The sequence below is a fragment of the Myotis myotis genome, unplaced genomic scaffold, assembly GCF_014108235.1.
Source record: "Myotis myotis isolate mMyoMyo1 unplaced genomic scaffold, mMyoMyo1.p scaffold_m19_p_1, whole genome shotgun sequence".
Classification (NCBI taxonomy): Eukaryota; Metazoa; Chordata; class Mammalia; order Chiroptera; family Vespertilionidae; genus Myotis; species Myotis myotis.
The window spans coordinates 167,872,565-167,891,208 of NW_023416313.1; the positions used below are offsets into that span (position 1 = coordinate 167,872,565).

Consider the following 18,644-nt stretch of genomic DNA (forward strand, 5'->3'; position numbering starts at 1 on the left):
TGACCTTGGTTAACAGGTTTGATTTTTTGTCTTCTACCCATCTTTCCCTTCAAAAGGTATCTTCCAGCACTGGATCTATTTTCTATATTCCTTTCGAAAATAACAATTCTCTAGCTAAAAGTTTACCTAACATACTACTCCCAACCCTGTATCGGTGCTAGGGCATCAAATAGGGATTTACAGGGAATCCAAGGAGTCTGTGGGTTAGGGAAAAAGTAGAGCCAGAATCATTCCTTGCACTTGGAGAATCTGGGGACATGTAATATACAGGCTAAGAGGTACTAGGTTTGGGAGAGGAGACCATGCATTCATTCAACACTCTGCAGTCTGCAAGGTAGTAGGGGAGACAGTAGAGAATGAGTCAGGATTTCTCCTTCATGGGGCTTATCTTCTACTTGCTATGTAGATCCAGACTTCTTCCTGGTTTTTCCTAAGTAATCTTACTACTTAATGATGTATCTCAGATGTTAGAGAATTTATGAATTACACCAGAATTCACAAACTCAAATGCTTAAAAGGCTAAGCAGGCAATATAAATGCACAAATCAGAGTTGATTTAACACGTAAGGCATGGTTAAGTTTGGCAAATTCTGGCCTAACACAATAAAAAAATTTTTTTTTCTTAATAGTATCTTGGAGTAAAGTCCTAAGCCTGGAGACTTTATGGTCTAGGTTTTTTTTTAAACAGAACCAATTTCAGGTGATTTTTAACAACAACAAAAAAATGATCAAATATACAATAAACATGACTTCTCCTATCTTTAAACCTTTTCTTATGAGTAACTTCACAAATTTATCCAGACTTGTGATTTATTTTGCATTCACAAAAAAATAATTATTACAGAATTTAGTGAAAAAAATATCAAGAAATACCTAAAATCCCTTGGTTCTAGTCTTCTTTTTCTTAACTTTCTATGTAATCTAGGAGATCATAACCTTCCTGAATCTTTAAGGTTTGAGTTTAAAAGGAGATGTATATGGAAGAGTTGCATTTTGGGAAGAAGATACACAGCTCTCAGTGACTTAGAAAGCAGACAATGAATGAGATGCAGAATTCACAGAGATAACTCAGAAGAGAGAAGGTTAAAAAAAACACACACAAAAAAAACTGCAGAAAATCTCAAAGTTAAAGGAGGAATGTGACAAAACCAGCATGTCTAAGCTCAGGGTACCATAACAAAATACTACAAATTGGGTGGCTTTATCAACACAAATTTATTTTCTCATAGTTCAGAACCTAAAAATTCAAGAGCAAGGTACTAACATGGTTGATTTCAATAAGGGCTCTTTCTAGCTTGTAGATGGCTGCCTTCTCACTATGTCCTCACATGGTGGAGGGGGGGGGGGCGGGGAGGGGAGAGCAAGGCAATAATCATGGTAAGGGCCCCGCCCAGACGATCTCATTCGAATGGCCCAATCTCCAAATACCATTACATTGGGGGTTAGGACTTCAACTCAAGAATTTGGGAGCACACAAGCAGTCCATAGCATCTGCCTCTAGCCCCCCAAATTCATGTCCTTCTCACATGTAAAATACATTCATTCTACCCTAACAGCCCCTAAAGTCCTAACTCATTCTGAAGTCTCAATCTAAATATCTACACCAGATATGGTAAGACTCAAGCTATAATTCATCTTGAGGCAAAATCCCTCTCTGGATGTGAACCTGTGAAACCAGATAAGCTATGTGCTTTCAAAATACAAGGGTGGGCAGGCATTTGGATAGACATTCCCATTACAAAAGGGAGAAACTGGAATAAAGAACTGGGTGATGGGACACAAGGAAGTCTAAAACCCAGCAATACAAATTCCTTTAGATCTTAAGGCTCAAAAATAATCCTTTTTGGCTCAACATCCCCATCTTTCAGACCCAATGGGGTGGCAGCATCACCCCCGTGACTCTGGGGATGGCCCCACTGCTTTGGCTTTGCGGAGTCCCGCTCCCAGGGGTCCCAGCAGATGCCTAAGGCTTGTTGAAACAGAGGCAGTCACCCTGATGACCCCTGAATCGCCTTTGGGATCATTTCTCCCTCTTTCTGGAGAATAATGCAAGTTTACAGCCACATAGCTCCATCATCCCATCCTGTCAAATCCAGGAAGTCCAACAACCTTTCTTCATTTTGCACCATCTCTAGCTCCTTCAGTCCAAAGTGGCAGTGTTTCTGCTCAGATAATCCCACTAATTTGTAATCAAGTGGTTGTTCAGCTACACCCTGTTCTTCTCAGAAGCTTTCTTATATTTTGCAATGCGGATAGGCTGGGAATTTTCAAGTCTTCAAATTCTGGTTCCTTTTTCTTTTCCCTGAATCATTTACCTTTTATTATTTTCTATTTTTTTATTGTCTGAAGTTTTACACTGGTTCCTTTTTCTTAACAATTCCTTCTTCAATTCCTCTCTCTCCTTTTGCAGTCAAGAGGAACCAAGCTGCTCCATGAACACTTTGCTTAGAAATCTCCTCAGCTGGTATCTAATCTCATTGTTCACAATTCTTCCTTCCACACAACACTAGAACACAGTTCAGCCAAGTTCTTTGCCATTTTAACAAGGATTTCCTTTCCTGCAGTTTCCAATGACATGTTTGTTCCTCATTTCTGTCACACATCTCACCAGAACCGCCCTTAGGGTCTACATTTCAAGCAGGCACCCCAAGTCTCTTCTATCCTCCTCCCATTACCCAGATATAAAGCCGCTTCCACATGTTTCGGCATTTGTTACAATAGCACCCCGGTTCTGGTACCAAAATCTGTCTTAGTCAGCTTGGGTTGCCATAACAAAATATCACTGAGTGGGTTGCTTACACAGAAATTTATTTTCTCACAGTTCTAGAGACTAGAAGTCCAAGATAAAGGTGCCAGCATGGTTGGCTTCCATGGAGAGCTTTCCTTCTGGCCTGTACAGACTGCCATCTGCTCACTGTGTCTTCACATGGTGGTGGGGGAGAGGGGAGTTGAAGGGAGGAGAGGCGGGGGGAGGAACAGACAGCAAGCTCTCTGGTGTCTTTTTTTGTTTTTATAAGGTCCCAAGGGAACTACCCTCTGACCTCATAGAAATCTATTATCTCCAAATACCATCACATGGGGGGGGGTTAGGGCTTTAACATGGATTGGGGAGGGGCCACAGTTCAGACCATAGCACAGCAGCTCCGATAGGATAGCCTGGGCAGCAGAACACACCTAGGTCCCCAGGAGGCTGAAAGAGGGCAGAGGAGAAGGAATTAAAGAAGATGCTTTGAATTGGTGTAATATACCAAAGGAATGCAAATTTCGGCAAGAGATTTTTCTGCTGGGGATCCTGATTATCACTTCATTTCAATAAGTTCAAGATGTGGCTATATAACACTTTAAAATCTCTGAAGATATAAACAAATGAACAGAACATTTTAAAGAAGACTCAGGATTCTTTAGAGAAGTTTGAAGCAATTTTAGAAAACTGATCCAGGCTAAAAACTTCATTCATTCTCTCTGAAACAGAACTATTGTGACTGTGTCCAAGTAACACTATGAAAGAAAGGTCAAAACGTTGGGGCTGGGAGTTGGGTTGCACTGGAGAAAGATGAGTGTGAAATGGAAAATGGCAAGGCCAAGAAAGAATCAACTGTCTACAAGGCACTCTTTTTAATTCTAGACTTATGGTTAATGGGTTTCGAATTCATTAAAATAGCTGGATGTGCAGTAGCTTGATTTCAATATACAAAATGAGGTCATTGTTTTGAAGAAGACAAGATGAGGAGGCTACGTGATGTGAAGGGTCTTTCCAATGCTAAATTCTACAAGTCAAAGCAGAATGCTTTGGGTCCCTCGGCCGAGCCTGTGCCCTCTCGAACTCTGGAACCCCTTGAGGGATGTCAGAGTGCCGGTTTCCGCCAGATCCCCACTAGGCTGAGGGACCCCACTGGTGCACGATCAGGCCAGGGAAGGACCGCAGGAGGGCTCTAGGGCATGTCCAGCCCATTTAGCCCAGTCCGGATTGGCTGGACCCCAGTAGCTAGCTAACCTACCAGTCAGAGCGTCTGCCCCCTGGTGGTCAGTGCATGTCATAGCAACTGGTCGAACAGTCAAATGAATGGTCTGACACTTAGCATATTAGGCTTTTATTATATAGGATTTTCCTTTTCCATCTCTGAATTTACTGTGCATGTGGGATTCCCATACATATGTATGCATTAAAGTTGGTTATTTTCTCTTGCTAATCTGCCTCTTGCCTATTTGATTATTAGACCAAAGAACCTTGGAGATAAAGGAAACTTTGTTCCTCCCACAGTCCACACAACCCTGGGACTGAGGAGTTCAGAACCCAAGATTAATACAGCAAGATATAACAAAATATACATGCGCAATAAAAAAGAATAAAAACAAGACTGTGGGGGTAGTAGGCTAAGTGCAATTTACAGCAAGGGCAGCCTTTAAATTCGGTAAGCCCTTAAGTTCTCTGCCTCTTCGACAAGAACGCAGCAGCAGTTTCTGGAGCGCTGCCTCTAGGTGAGGATGTTCCTGCATGACTCAGGGGAAAGATGCCCAGCGGTGCCAGGTCAAGAGCCCAGAAAGGAGAAATGAAATGATTAAGCTGGCGCCATTAATGCAAATGAACTCAGAGAGGCCACCTGGGGCTGAATTCTGGGGGAAGAGGAATAAGCAAGGGCTTCAGAGAGAAAATGGTAAGAAACAAAACAAACAACTAGTACTAGAGAGTGTTGTAGGGAAGGAACTAGGTATCCAGTAAGTAAGCAGAAGGGAGAGAGGGAGGGCTCTGGCTGAGGAAAAGGGTACTAGATTTATTTGAGTTCCTCAAACAAGGAATGAGAATTTAGATCATTTCAGGAAATTAAAGGAAGAGACAAGAGGAAAAGAAACCATTGAGAAAGCAACAGGAAATAGAAAACCAATAATACTGATTGGCACTGAAAAAGATCTTTACAATTGAAAAAGTTCTTGTCAGTTTATTCAGTCACCAGCACAGTGCCTGGCATATAACAGATACTAAATATTTGTGCAGTGAAAGAATGTTACTGGGTTCTATGGGTTCAGAGTTAGTCCCCCCCCCCAAGATGTGCCTCTGTGTTATGTGGATTGTTTTGAGCTAAGGGTAATTTTACCTGTAGGCCAGGAGAAACTTCTACCCCTCTCTTGCCTACCTGGAAGAACTTCAATTAGGGGTCTTGCCCATAATGGGAGATCATCACAGATAACAGGAACTTCTATTTACTAAACATCTGCTTTTCTTATCATCCTGCTATGCTTCTTTGAAGCCTCCAAGTGACAGTACCTCATCCCTAACTCAGAATGCCTCTTTTTTTTTCAATCCTCACTGGAGGATATGCTTTACATTGATTCTAGAGACAGAAAAAGGGAGAGGGAGAGAGAGAAATATCGATGTGATTGAGAAACACCAATTAGTTGCCTCCCATTCACACCCCAACTGAGGATTGAACCCACAACCTGGGTATGTGCCCTGACTGGGAATTGAACCCTGGACCCTTCAGTGCATGCTCTAACCTCTGAGTCACACAGGTCACACATTTTCCTTTTCTGTCTCTGAATTTACTGTGCATGGGGAGTTCCATACATATGTATGCATTACAGTTGGTTATTTTCTCTTGCTAATCTGCCTCATGCCTATTTGATTATTAAACCAAAGAACCTTGGAGATAAAAGGAACTTTGTTCTTCCCACAGTTCACACAACCCTGAGACTGAGTTCAGAACCCAAGATTAATACAACAAGATATAACAAAATATACATGCGCAATAAAAAAGAATAAAAACTAGAATGTGGGCCCTAACCGGTTTGGCTCAGTGGATAGAGCGTCGGCCTTCGGACTCAAGGGTCCCAGGTTCGATTCCGGTCAAGGGCATGTACCTTGGTTGTGGGCACATCCCCAGTAGGGAGTGTGCAGGAGGCAGCTGATCGATGTTTCTCTCTCACCGATGTTTCTAACTCTCTATCCTTCTCCCTTCCTCTCCGTAAAAAATCAATAAAAATATACTAAAAAAAACAAAACTAGAATGTGGAAGTGATAGGCTAGCTACAATGTAGAGCAAGGACAACCTTTAAATTTGGTAATCCCTTAAAATTATATGGAAAAGTCTGCTTACATTTTTCTATTGAGAGGGTTCAGAGCTTTTTGTTTTGTTTTTTTTGTGAATCCTCCTCACCCAAGGTTATTTTTCCCACTGATTTTAGAGAGACTGGAAGGGAGAGGGGGAGAATGGAGGAGGGAGGAACAAGAAAGAGAAAGAGAGAAAGAGAGAAAGAGAGAAAGAGAGAGAGAGAGAGAGAGAGAGAGAGAGAGAGAGAGAGAGAAACATCAATGTGAAAGAGACACATGGATTGGTTGCCTCCCACAAACACCCAGACATGGGCCAGGATCCAACCTGCAACCCAGGTACCTGCCTTGACAGGGAATGAACCCAAGACCCTTCAATGGATGGGCAGATGCTCTAACCACTGAGCACACCGGCCAGGGCTCAGAGCTTTTATAAGAATTTCATCTTGCTTATTTACTGAACATTATACTATAAAATAAAATGTTAAAAAAAGAATTTCAATGTGAGTTTATGAGCAATTGATGTATTATTAGGTTAGTTATTAATTTGTGTTGAGAAAGGATTAGTGAGAATGTGATATATAAGATATATTCCTACAATTAGCTTAAGAAGTTCAAATGACAATGAGTGCAAAACCACTCAGACACGTTTTACATCTAGGTTATGGTTTTATGTGCATTTATATACTACCTCAATTGTTACCTTTTGGACATATCTGATTACAAAACCCCTGAAAGGTTCAGTCTAACACTGTTACTTTGTTGTTTTGCTTATATTGTACTCCCTCCACAAACAATGTTTAGATTCATTACCTCTTCATGTTGCTAATGTTGCCTAGCAAACTATGAATACACCAAAGGCACGCATCCACTTTAGGTTTTGCTTTTGGTTTCTTAATAAATGTTAAAGCCACTTCCATATTGAATATAGTCACTAATAGTGATCCTTTAAAGTGCAGAATACGCAAAATACACTCTTTCAAAGAAGCTGCACATTCTAATGGTAAGAACTAGACAGGCATACATCCTACAAATTCCGTGTAAATAAAGCTCCGAAAAGTTTCCAACGTGAAACTCCCTAAGTGAAATCGACAAGGAACAAAAACCGAACCACGGGACACAGGCTCCTGACCACCCACAGAAGCTCGTTGTTTGATACTGAATTTTAAAACATGACCACTTTCCTGTTAAGTATGAAAACAAACTAGTTCTCTGCCCTTTCAAGTGGGCAGAGAACTAGAAACCACTTTCATATGTTCTTTTTAAAGTTATTTTAAATTATTACCAAAACCTCCCAGAATGGAATCAAAGGAACCCTAGGGCGAGGAAGGAACTACAGCGGAAGGAAAAACAAAACAAAAAACAAAACAAAACACCGATCAGAGCAATGAAACTCAAGCGCAGTCCTGGAACCACGGCTGACCTTCCTGGGACCGTGGGCATCCTTTTCCCCTTCTTCCCGAGGAGGAAGGAGGCTAAGCAGCGGCGGTAAGAAAGGCTAGACGGTAAATCTCAGAGGCCGATTAAAAACGCCCAGAAACCTATGAGAGGCACCAAGGTCAAGGTGGCACCAGGGGCTTTCTTGGGGTTGGCACTTCCAGGGCTTCCCAGGACGGGAGCGGGGGGCGGGAGGGTGGAGGGGGAAGGTGAAGCGGTGGCTGGAAGGACGGGGAGTGCCGGGAAGGGGAGGGAACGACGGGGGAGAAGCGGAGCAGGCCGCCGAGAGGTCGGGCCGGGTCGGGGGGAGGGGGAAGGAGCCGGGCCCAGCCCCGCCCCGGGAGGCCCGCCCGCCGCCCGCCCCCCTTACCAGCCGGAGCAGGACGCCCCAGAGCAGGGCGGCCACGGCGCGGAGCGGCGGGCGCTGCGGCCCCATTGGCGTGCTGGGCGCCCGGCGGCGCGGCGGGCGCTGCTCGGCGGGGCAGGCTCGGGGTCCCGCGGCGCTGCCTCCGAAGCCGAGCCGGACCGGGCGGGTGGCGGGGCTTGGCCCGGGCCGCCGCTGTTGCTGGGGCGGCCGCTGTAGCGCCGACTTCCTTTTCCGGCCACGCCCGGAGGACGCGGAAACCCCCGCGCGGAGCACGTGGAGCCCGGAGTCCGCGCGCGCCGCCGGCCCCGCTCTCCCTGCCGCCGGCGGGGCTGGGCGTGTCTCCTGCCAGACGCCCGACCTGGACTCTCCCCGGCGTCCGGGAACGCCAGGGACTTTCCGAGATCCTCCTCCTCCCAGAAGTCGCCCGGCGCTGCTCTGTGCCCCCGTCTCTGTCCAGGTGCCCTGAGCCCGAACCTGTGGCTCCACCAGCAGGTCCTGGCCGCCGGCACACACGGGTTCCAAGTCCGTGCGCTTTCTCCAGAACCGCTGCGCCCACCTTCGCCAGGACACTACCTCTCTCCTCCAAACTGGGCTCTGTTTCCGTTCCCGACAGCCCACCATCTAAATAGCTGCCCCTTGAAAAAGAGGCCTCTTTGAAAGTGTAAGTCAGCTCAGGTCACCCCGCATCACACTTGGGGAGAAATCAAAGCCCTAGACAACGTTTACATACAGTCCCTGCCTTCTTTGATCCCACATTCACTCCTCGCCCACGTTTGCCACCGGGATGCCCTTGGTTCTCTCAGAATACCTGGCGCACTTGCCAACTGGTGTCACTTTCCCAAAGGGAACTTCCTGACATACTAAGCTAAGGTAGCCACCCACTTTCATATCTGATTTAATTCTCTACATAGTAGTTTCACTCATATTCTCTTGCTTATGTATTTGTTCATTTATTATGTCACCTCCCAATGGATAGCAAGAAGTGTCTTTGCAAAATAAAAAAGTGTCTTTGCATTTTTCACTGCTATATCTCTTACAGCTGCACATTGGGCATAAAGTAGGTCCTCAAATATTTATTGGATGAATATTCAATACCAAACACTGAATAGGATGCTCTCCCTGCTATTGCACAGCTCAGTTTAGTGAGGGACACAGATCATGACTCTGCTTTTTATTTGCATGAGATGCTTTGGGAGTATCAAAGGAACCTGTAAAAGGGGTGCTAGGAAAAATTCCAGCTTAAGCCGAGCCTAGATGGGTGGGTTAATTTTAGCCAGTCAATGGGCAGGGGAAGGGGGAGACTTTCAGAAAGTGTCAAAGCCAAAGCTGACAGTGGAAGAACTGCAAAACTTGAGCTTGGCTGAAGTTATGAGTGGTGAACGATGAAGTGAGAGAAGAAGGCAGAGACCAAATCAGAAAAAGATTGGATGGTTTGCTTGGGACTTTAGACTTCACCCACTTGATGGTGGAGAGTAAATGAATAGTAAGTAGAGCATGACAGACCATTTCGGGTTTTCCAAAGCTCTCGGGGTGGCAGGTGAAGTGGCAGATGTTCTGAAAAGCAAAGTTGAAAGAGGCCCAGAGACCTGTTATACAACTGTAGTAACCTAACCCAGGCCAGGCATTGTGAGGGCCTGCCCTGAGACAGTGGCAGAAGAAATGGGGAGGAAGAGATGGATCTGAAAGATTTGTAGCAGAATTTTGTAACTGAGAGGACTTGGAGATGGAGGAGAGGAGGGATGAGTCCCAGGATCCTGCCCTAGGCCATTTATTGAGATGATCACCACAGGAGATGGGGTGGTAGTGGAATGGGTGAGAAGATCACCACAGGAGATGGGGGTGGTAGTGGAATGGGTGAGAAGATCACCACAGGAGATGGGGGTGGTAGTGGAATGGGTGAGAAGATCACCACAGGAGATGGGGGTGGTAGTGGAATGTGTGAGGGAGGGGAAATACTTTCAGATGTGAGTTTGAAATGCTGTGGGATCTGGCCAGAACTCAGTTCTCCTGTAAAACCCTAGTCTCTTTTCACTTCCATGTTCCCCTTTTGTAAAATGGCTGGATGACTTCATTTCTAAATACTCACTTCTAACCATGGTGGCCCTTATCCTAGTAAAGCTCCAAGTTGGCTCCGCGGCTGTCTGAAATCTGTTCTTGCTACTCTTAGGCGCATTTTTCCTTCCTGTGTTATATACCAGTTCCTTGTGCATTTTCTTTACCTGCTTTAGTTTTCTCAGCTGAAAAGGTGGCTAGCAATACCTGTTCTGCCTGTCTCACATGATTATCATAAAAATGACATAATCTATAGTTTGGGTAAAATTACTCGGAAAAAAATTTTTTTTTTAATTTAAAAGGAGGAGGAGGAGAGAAAGAGGAAAAGGAGAAGAAAAGTAGAAGGCTGTGTTATTGCTGTAGTCCAAAGTATAAGCACTGTTTGCCATAATTCTTCTGCCAGAATGGTTTCTCTTTGTCAAAGTCCAAGGATGAAGTGAAGGAAAATAGGAGGGTTAATGGAAGATTAAAAGATTCTTGATTAATGACTTTACTAATGGACTGGCTGTTAAAGTTTATTTGGAGTATACCTCTGTTATGCATGAATTTTCCTGCAAATATTAGGTAGGATAAAGAGTACCTGGATAATTTAAGTCAATGTATTTGGTAGGAAGAGGCCAGGAAATATTGGCTCCATTTTACAAAAGAGGAAACTGCTAGGTTGGCAGTAGAAGGAGGAGCTCCCAGCACACTAGATCATTCATACGGCACGGTGCTTTTTACTCAGGGGACACTGATGAAATGTTGGTCATGAGCCCCAAAGACTTTCTTGGACACTCCAGAGAATTACTTTAGTATAGAGTAGCGATTTTCAATCTTGACTGTTTATGAGAATCACATAGAAGAGCTTTAAAGGATGAGGATGCCTGGATCCTCCTTTCCCCATGCAGATCCTAAATTTAATTGGTCTGTTTGTAGCTTGTGTGTTATAGTTTTAAAAGCCCCTCAGGTAATTCTAATATACAACCAAGGTTAAGAAACTTTGGCTTACTCAGTGATACTTTATAAATTATTATTTTTTTATTTCCCAATTACCTGTAATTACTTTCAGGTATATAACAGTGATTAGACATTTATATAATTTATGAACTGATAACTCTGGTAAGTCTAGTACCCATGTGACACCATACATAGTTATTATAATATTATTGACTATATTCCCTATGCTGTACTTTACATCCTCATGGCTGTTTTTATAACTGGCAATTTGTACATTTTAATCACTTCCCCTTTTTCATCCATTCCCTCCCACCCCTTCCCATCTGGCAACCACCAATTTGTTCTCTGAGCCTATTTGTTTGTTTCTGTTTTGTTTGTTCATTTATTTTGTGTTTTAGATTCCACATTAAGTGAAATCACATGGTATTTATCTTTCTAGTCGCTGATCCTAGAGCAGTGATGGCGAACCTTTTGAGCTCGGCATGTCAGCATTTTGAAAAACCCTAACTTAACTCTGGTGCCGTGTCACATATAGAAATTTTTTGATATTTGCAACCATAGTAAAACAGACTTATATTTTTGATATTTATTTTATATATTTAAATGCCATTTAACATAGAAAAATCAACCAAAAAAATGAGTTCGTGTGTCACCTCTGACACGCGTGTCATAGGTTTGCCATCACTGTCCTAGAGTGTGGTTTCTGGACCAAGCAGTATCAATATCACCTGGGAACTCTGAGAAATGCAAATTCCTCCAGACTTACTAAATTAGAAACTCTGGGAACAGGGCCTAGTAATCTGGGTTTTAATAAGCCCTCTAAGGAATTCTGATGCATGTTAAAGTTTGAGAATTATTGGTTTAGAGCAACATTGCTTAACTGTGGTTGCATATTAGAATCATCTGCAAAGTTAAAATAAAAAACAAACCTTATGCTGCAATGCTAGTCAAACTGAAAGGACAAATAGACAAATCCATAATTATAGTTAAAGGTTTCAGCACTTCTCTCTCAATAACTGGAAAAACAAGTAGTTAAAAAATTAGTAAGGATACAGAAGACTTGATCACACCATCAACCAACTTCACCTAACTGGCATTCTCAGGACACTCCACCCAACAGCTGTGTAATACGCATTATCTTCACGTGTATGCAGGAGTTTTGCCAAAATAAACCATTTGGCCATAAAACAAGTCTCATTAAATTTTAAGGTTTCAAATCATACAAAGTATGTTCTTTGACTACAGCAGAATTAAATTAGAAACCAATAACTGAAAGATATCTCAAAGATCCTATCTAATAAAAGAGAAACATGGTAATTGGCATACAACCGCTACCCTTCCCATTGGCTAATCAGGGCGATATGCAAATTAACTGCCAGCCAAGATGGCGGCCGGCAGCCAGGCAGCTGGGAGCGAACATGAGACTTGCTTGCTTCAGTGACGGAGGACTCCCATGTTCCCCGCCTGCCTTGCCGGCCTCTCAGCTTGCAGTTTAAGAAACATTGTAACAAATATAGAAGCTAAACAAAACCCCAGAAACCTGTTTTCAGCGAGCCGGGATCTCAGAGCTGGAGTTATACATTGTTTCGATTATAGAACCGAAAAAAACCAGATACCTGCTTTCAGGAGCGGAGGCCTAAGAGCTGGAGCCTCAGAGCTAAAGCTGGCCCAGAATTAAAAAAAAAAGAAAAAAAGAAGCGGTTGGGAGCTTCCGTCACCTGCCAGCCTGAAAACAGCCCTCAGCCCCTCACCCAGACAGGCCAGGCACACCAGTGGGGACCCCCACCCTGAAGGGTGTGTGACCAGCTGCAAACAGCCATCATCCCCTCATCCAGGCGGGCCAGGCACCCCAGTGGGGACCCCCACCCTGAAGGGTGTGTGACCAGCTGCAAATAGCCATCATCCCCTCACCCAGGCTGGCCAGGCACCCCAGTGGGGATCCCCACCCTGATCCAGGACACCCTTCAGGGCAAACCAGCCAGCCCCACCCGTGCACCAGGCCTCTATCCTATATAGTAAAAGGGTAATCCCAGCACCGGGATCAGCGGAGCCAAGAGGCCTCCCAGCACCGGGATCAGCGTGACAGGGGGGAGCTCCCCAACCCCCTGATTGCCCTGCGGCTCTGTGTGTGACAGGGTGCGGCGCCCCAACCCCCTCCCCCCCCCGATGGGCCCTGCTCTGTGTGATGGGGTAGAGCCATAACCTCCCCATTGGCCCTGACCTGAGTGTGACAGTGGCGGCGCCCCAACCCCCTGATCGGCCCTGCTCTGTGGGTGATAGAGGGCAGCACCCCAACCCCCTGATCCGCCCTGCTCTGTGTGTGACAGGGGGCGATGCCCCAACTCCCCTATCGGCCCTACTCTGTGAGTGACGGGGGTAGCTCCCCAACCCCCTGATGGGCCCTGCTCTGTGTGTGACAGGGGGTGGTGCCGCAACCTCCCCATCGACCCTGCCTTGAGTGTGACAGGGGGCAGTGCCCCAACCCCCCAATCGGCCCTACCCTGAGCGTGACTGAGGGTGGCATTGCAACCTCCCGATCCGCCCTGCTCTGTGCATGACAGAGGGCAGCGCCCCAACTCCCCAATCGGCCCTGCTCTGAGCCCAACCAGGGCTGCACCTAGGGATTGGGCCTGCCCTCTGCCACCCGGAGCAGGCCTAAGCCAGCAGGTCGTTATCTCCCGAGGGGTCCCAGACTGTGAGAGGGCACAGGCCGGGCTGAGGGACCCCCCCCCCCCCCCCGGTGCACACATTTTTGTGCACTGGGCCTCTAGTCCTCAAATAATTAGAAACTAAACACATTTCTAAAACCCATGAACCAAAAGAGTCACAGGGAATTAAGAATATATTTTGAATTGAATGAAAATGTGACAAATCAAATGTTGTGGGATGCAGCTAAGGCATTTTTAAAAAGTGTTTACAAAGATATTTGTAGCATTTATAATAGAAAGGTATAAACACAATTAATGACCTAAGCTTCTACCTCAAGAAACCAGAAAAAAGCTAATTAAATCCAAAAGTCAGCAGAAGGAAACAAAAATATCTGAGCAGAAATCAACAAAATATAAAACAAAAAGCAATAGAGAAAATTTGTGAGGCCAAAAGCCTGGCTTTTTGAGAAGATTGATAGATTTTGGAAACTCTAGACAAATTGATTAAAGGAAAAAGAGAGAAAATACAAATTACCAATGTCAGGAACAAGAGAGGGAATATTACTAAAGGTCCTCAAGACATTGAAATAACAGCCAGTGCCCAGCCAGTGTGGTTCAGTGGTTGAGCATCAACCTATGAACCAGTAGATTATGGTTCGATTCCTGGTCAGGGCACATGCCTGTGTTGTGGGCTTGATGCAGCCAATCAGTGATTCTCTTTCATCATTGATATGTATATTGCTCTCTCTCCCTTTCCTTCCTCTCTGAAATCAATCAAAATATATTTAAAAAAATAAAATAAAATAACAGCAATATTTTATGCCCAAACTGCATCACCAAGAAATTCTGATTTATTTGGTCTGGTGTAGGCCCAGACATCAGTATATTTTGAAAGTTCTCTTGGTGATGCTACTGTGCAGCCAGGGTAGAAATAACTAGTGTAGATAAATCAACTCCTTATTACTACTAAATGCAAAGAATTTCTAGGAGTTTCCAGTCAAGGATGCTGTGGGCCAGTTCTTATTCCTTCTTTCTTCTCTTCTCTAAATGTGGAAAATGAAGTATCCCACCAGTTTTGTTTAGTGGTTGTGTTTGTTGGGGTTGAGTTCATGTGCTGGTATCTATCTCTGAACACAAGTTTTAGAAGGCAATGTGCTTATCATTCTTTTTCTAAACAGCTCTATTGAGATAAAATTGACATGTAAGCACTGTATATGTTTAAAGTATATATTGCTACTTCGATGCATATACATTTTGAAATGCTCACCACAATCAAGCTAATGATTATATTCATCATCTCCACATAGTTACCATTTTCTTTTGTATATGTATGGTGAGAAGACTTAATTTTAGATCTATCCTCTTAGCACATTTCAAGTGTACAATACAGTACTGTTAACTATAGTCCCCCTGCTGTGTATGACATCTCAAGAACATATTCATTTTGCATAACTGAAATTTTGTGTCCTTTGACCCAACATCACCACATTTCCCGCTGTCTCTTCAGCCCCTGGCAACCACCACTCTACTCTCTGCTTCTATGAGTTTGACTATTTGGAATCACAAAAAGGTCAGATCAGGCTGTATTTGTCTTTCTGAGCCTGATTTTTTTTTCACTTAGCATAATGTCCTCCAGGCTAATCCATGTATTTGCAAATGGCAAGATTTCCTTCCTTTTTAAGATTAGCCTTAATTGGTTTGACTCAGTAGATAGAGTGTTGGCCTGCAGACTGAAGGGTCCCAGGTTCGATTCTGGTCAAGAGCATGTACCTTGGTTGCGGGCACATCCCCAGTAGGGGTGTGCAGGAGGCAGCTGATTGATGTTTCTCTCTATCCCTTGCCCTTCCTCTCTGTAAAAAATCAATAAAACATATATTTTTAAAAAAGATTAAATAATAGTCCACTAAATATTTATATACAGGGTGTCCCAAAAAATGTATATGCACTTTGAAAGATTATAAACTCAGTGTTTATTAACACACAATTCATTTTCAAAGAATCTACAGAAATGAATAATTTTTGTCAAAGCTTGTTTTCAAACTGATGACTGTTCTGGTCCAGGCACTGCTGATAATGGAAAGCAATGGAATTGCAAACATCAAGAATCATTTTATTCAGTATTGGTGCTCCTTCAATTCATTGATTGTTGCCAGTTTTGTACTGTAAACGTTATATTTTATGTATCCCCTTTAAAAAAAAGCCTAGTGGTACCTTAGGATAAATTGTCTTTGTTCAAAGCTTAGTCTGGTTTCACCCATTATTTCAAATTAGTTAAACCTGAAAAGGAGTGAACATTAAGTGAGTTAACAACTGTTAAAGTGTTCTTTTTTTGAGAATATACATAGTTTTCTTTTATCAATTCATCCATGGACAGACATTTGGGTAGCTTCTGTGTCTTGGCTATTGTAAGCAGTGCTGCAATAAATATGGGAGTGCAGATATCTCTTTGGAATCTGGATTTCAATTCTTTTGGATATATATCCTGAAGTGCGATTGCTAGATCATATGGTAGTTCTATTTTTAATTTTTTGAGGATATTCCACACTGCTTTCCATAGGGGCTGCACTATTTTACATTCCTACTAACAGTGCACAAGGGTTCCAGTTCTCTACACACTTGCCAACACTTATCTTTTTCTTTTCTTTTTTTTTTTATAATGGCCATCCTAACAGATGTGAGGTAATATCTCACTGGGGTTTTGACTTGCATTTCTATAATGATTAATGATATTGAGTATCTTTTCATATACCTATTAGCCATTTGTATGTCTTCTTTGGGGAAATGTTGTTTGTTCAAGTCCTTTGCTTATTTTAAAATTGGGTTATTGGTTTACTATTGAGTTGTAGAAGAACTTCCTTATATATTTGGAAATTAACCCCTTATCAGATATATGTTTTGCAAATATTATCTTCCATCCATCTGGTTGCTTTCCACGTTAGTAACTGTTTCCTTTGCTGTGCAGAAGCTTTTTAGTTTGATGTAGTCCCCTTGTTTGTTTTTGTTGCCTGTGCTTTTGGTGTCTTCTCTGTGAAATCATTATCGAGGTTAATGTCATAAAGCTTGTCCCCTGTTTTCTTCTAAAAGTTTTATAGTTCATCCACTTAGAGTATTTTTCCGCTTATCACTTTTTAAAATTGAAATTATAGGAGAAAGTTTAGAAAGTTACAGAGGTAGCAGAAGTGAGCCAGCTGGGCTGTGCAGGCTCAGGAAACCAGTGACAGGGGCAGAAGGGCCCTTGGAGCTCAGCAGAGGGGAAAAGATAACGCTCCTGAGGGAAGGAGGGGGGAAGGGAAAGGGGCAGCGTGCTCCCGAGAGGAAGAGCGCTGTGCTTATCACTTTTGTACTGGGAATAATCAATCTGAGTACCCCAGTCTAAGTAATTATCTGGTCCACAAATTTAAAAGCTGGTTAGCATTTCCTAGTTTTGTTTTTCGGTGGAGAATACCTGGCTTTGATTAAATGCTTTCCTCCCCTACTACCTGTTTATGAGGCATTTCTCCTTGAGCAGAACCTGTGACTTGAATGCGTCCTGGTTCACCAGAGGTGACGAGAACAGAGGTGAGCTGTCAGCTATGATTTCTCCAGTGGATCTTCTCTTTACCTGTTCAACATGTACATTTATTACTGTGCTTGACAGATCTGCCTCCCCCTTAGAATTTTGTAAATCAATGAAACATAGTAAGTAATAAATATAATTCCTACATGAGAGGAGAATTTAAATATTAACTTGAATCTCGGCGTGCAGAAATGAATTATTCAGTAGATGGAAATACTAGGAGAAAGAAGTTCATGAAGCTCAGAGTTGTGGGATAACATGTGACCAAAGGTGATAAACCAAGATTCAGGCTCTGGTCACTTTCTCTTAGGAAATCTTTGTCAGCTCTCAGCAAGAGAACTTCTTGAATACAAAGCCACGCAAGTTTTAATAATAATGTCTTATATATTATAATTATTGTTATTATTATTATTTTAAAGCTCACATTTATGCCTGTGGTAAGTACTTTGTATACATTAGCTAATGCTATTCATTTGAAGCAATTTTATGAAATAAATTATTAATCCCATTTGCAGATGAGAAAATTTAAAGGTCCAATTATGCCTCTGAAATCTCCCAGCAAGATATGGAGCAGGAATTTAAACCTAATTGGATAGGATCCATCTATCTATCTATCATCTATCTATCTATCTATCTATCTATCTATCTATCTATCTATCTACCTATGTATCTCCTTTTGTATGTATGAATACTTTTATAACATTTCTAAAAGAAGTAACCTATTGTAAGCTAGAGTTATACTGTTCTTGGTGTTGAGGCCTAACAAGCAGTGCTATTTCAGTGTGAGTGTGAGGAGCAGTGGTTGATTTAGATGTAGCTGGGAAAGGCAGAGCCTCGCCCATTGCCAAGCTTCCTAGGTGTAGCAAATTGACTCACATTTTCCTAAAATCCTCCTCTGGATCCAGATGAATTCATTAATTGACATAGTTTTTTTGCTTCAGCATTATACTATTATCTAGATTCTAGTGACATGTTAAGACTATGCTCTGGGCTCTTCACCTTTTCTGTCTGACTTATTTCCCTTAGCATAGTATTCTCAAGGTTACTCTGGGCTTTGGAACCAAGGTTGCTTATTTATGGGAGCCTCCAGATGAAGAGACTATCACTCACAGCAAGTAAATGTCATCCAGATGCTTTTAAATGCACAAGATACTTTCAAGTTTTTGAGATGCCATTCATGATACAACAGAGTGTATTCTACATGACCTTTCTGGCTCTGTTTTGCTATGATTCTGTGAACTATTAACTGCTTAGGGGAAAACAGACTCAGAACTTTTGACTAAGGGTGCAAGTCAACAAAACTATATTGAGCCCCTCTTATATACATGATGAATAAGGGCTATTTTTGGTGATAATCAGCACCTTTTCTCCCCCCTGATCAATGATGACACCAGTTCATGAAAAGATTTAACATTTTAGCCCTGACTGGTTTGGGTCAGTGGATAGGGCGTTGGCCTGCAGACTGAAAAGTCCCAGGTTTGATTCCGGTCAAGGGCATGTACCTTGGTTGCAGGCACATCCCCAGTAGGGGGTGTGCAGGAGGCAGCTGATTGGTGTTTCTCTCTCATCGATGTTTCTAACTCTCTATCCCTCTCCCTTCCT

The 18,644-nt window shown here is 43.0% G+C and overlaps 1 protein-coding gene and 1 long non-coding RNA gene across 4 annotated transcripts in view; both read right to left on the reverse strand.

Moving 5' to 3' along the window:
- SPPL2A (signal peptide peptidase like 2A) overlaps nucleotides 1-8,483 on the reverse strand; it is a 51,106-nt gene extending 42,623 nt beyond the window's left edge. For all 3 annotated transcript variants that reach the window (XM_036301376.1, XM_036301361.1, XM_036301369.1), the window contains exon 1: nucleotides 7,851-8,483. In XM_036301376.1, coding sequence (XP_036157269.1) covers nucleotides 7,851-8,468 — 618 coding nt within the window. In that variant the 5' untranslated portion in view covers nucleotides 8,469-8,483. The remainder of the gene's footprint in view (nucleotides 1-7,850) is intronic.
- LOC118651814 lies at nucleotides 1,582-7,702 on the reverse strand. The gene is made up of 2 exons (XR_004966354.1): nucleotides 7,467-7,702; nucleotides 1,582-3,190 (listed from the first exon to the last, which is right to left on the reverse strand). It is a non-coding gene; the product is annotated as an uncharacterized LOC118651814 (long non-coding RNA).
- Nucleotides 8,484-18,644: the final 10,161 nt, after the last annotated feature.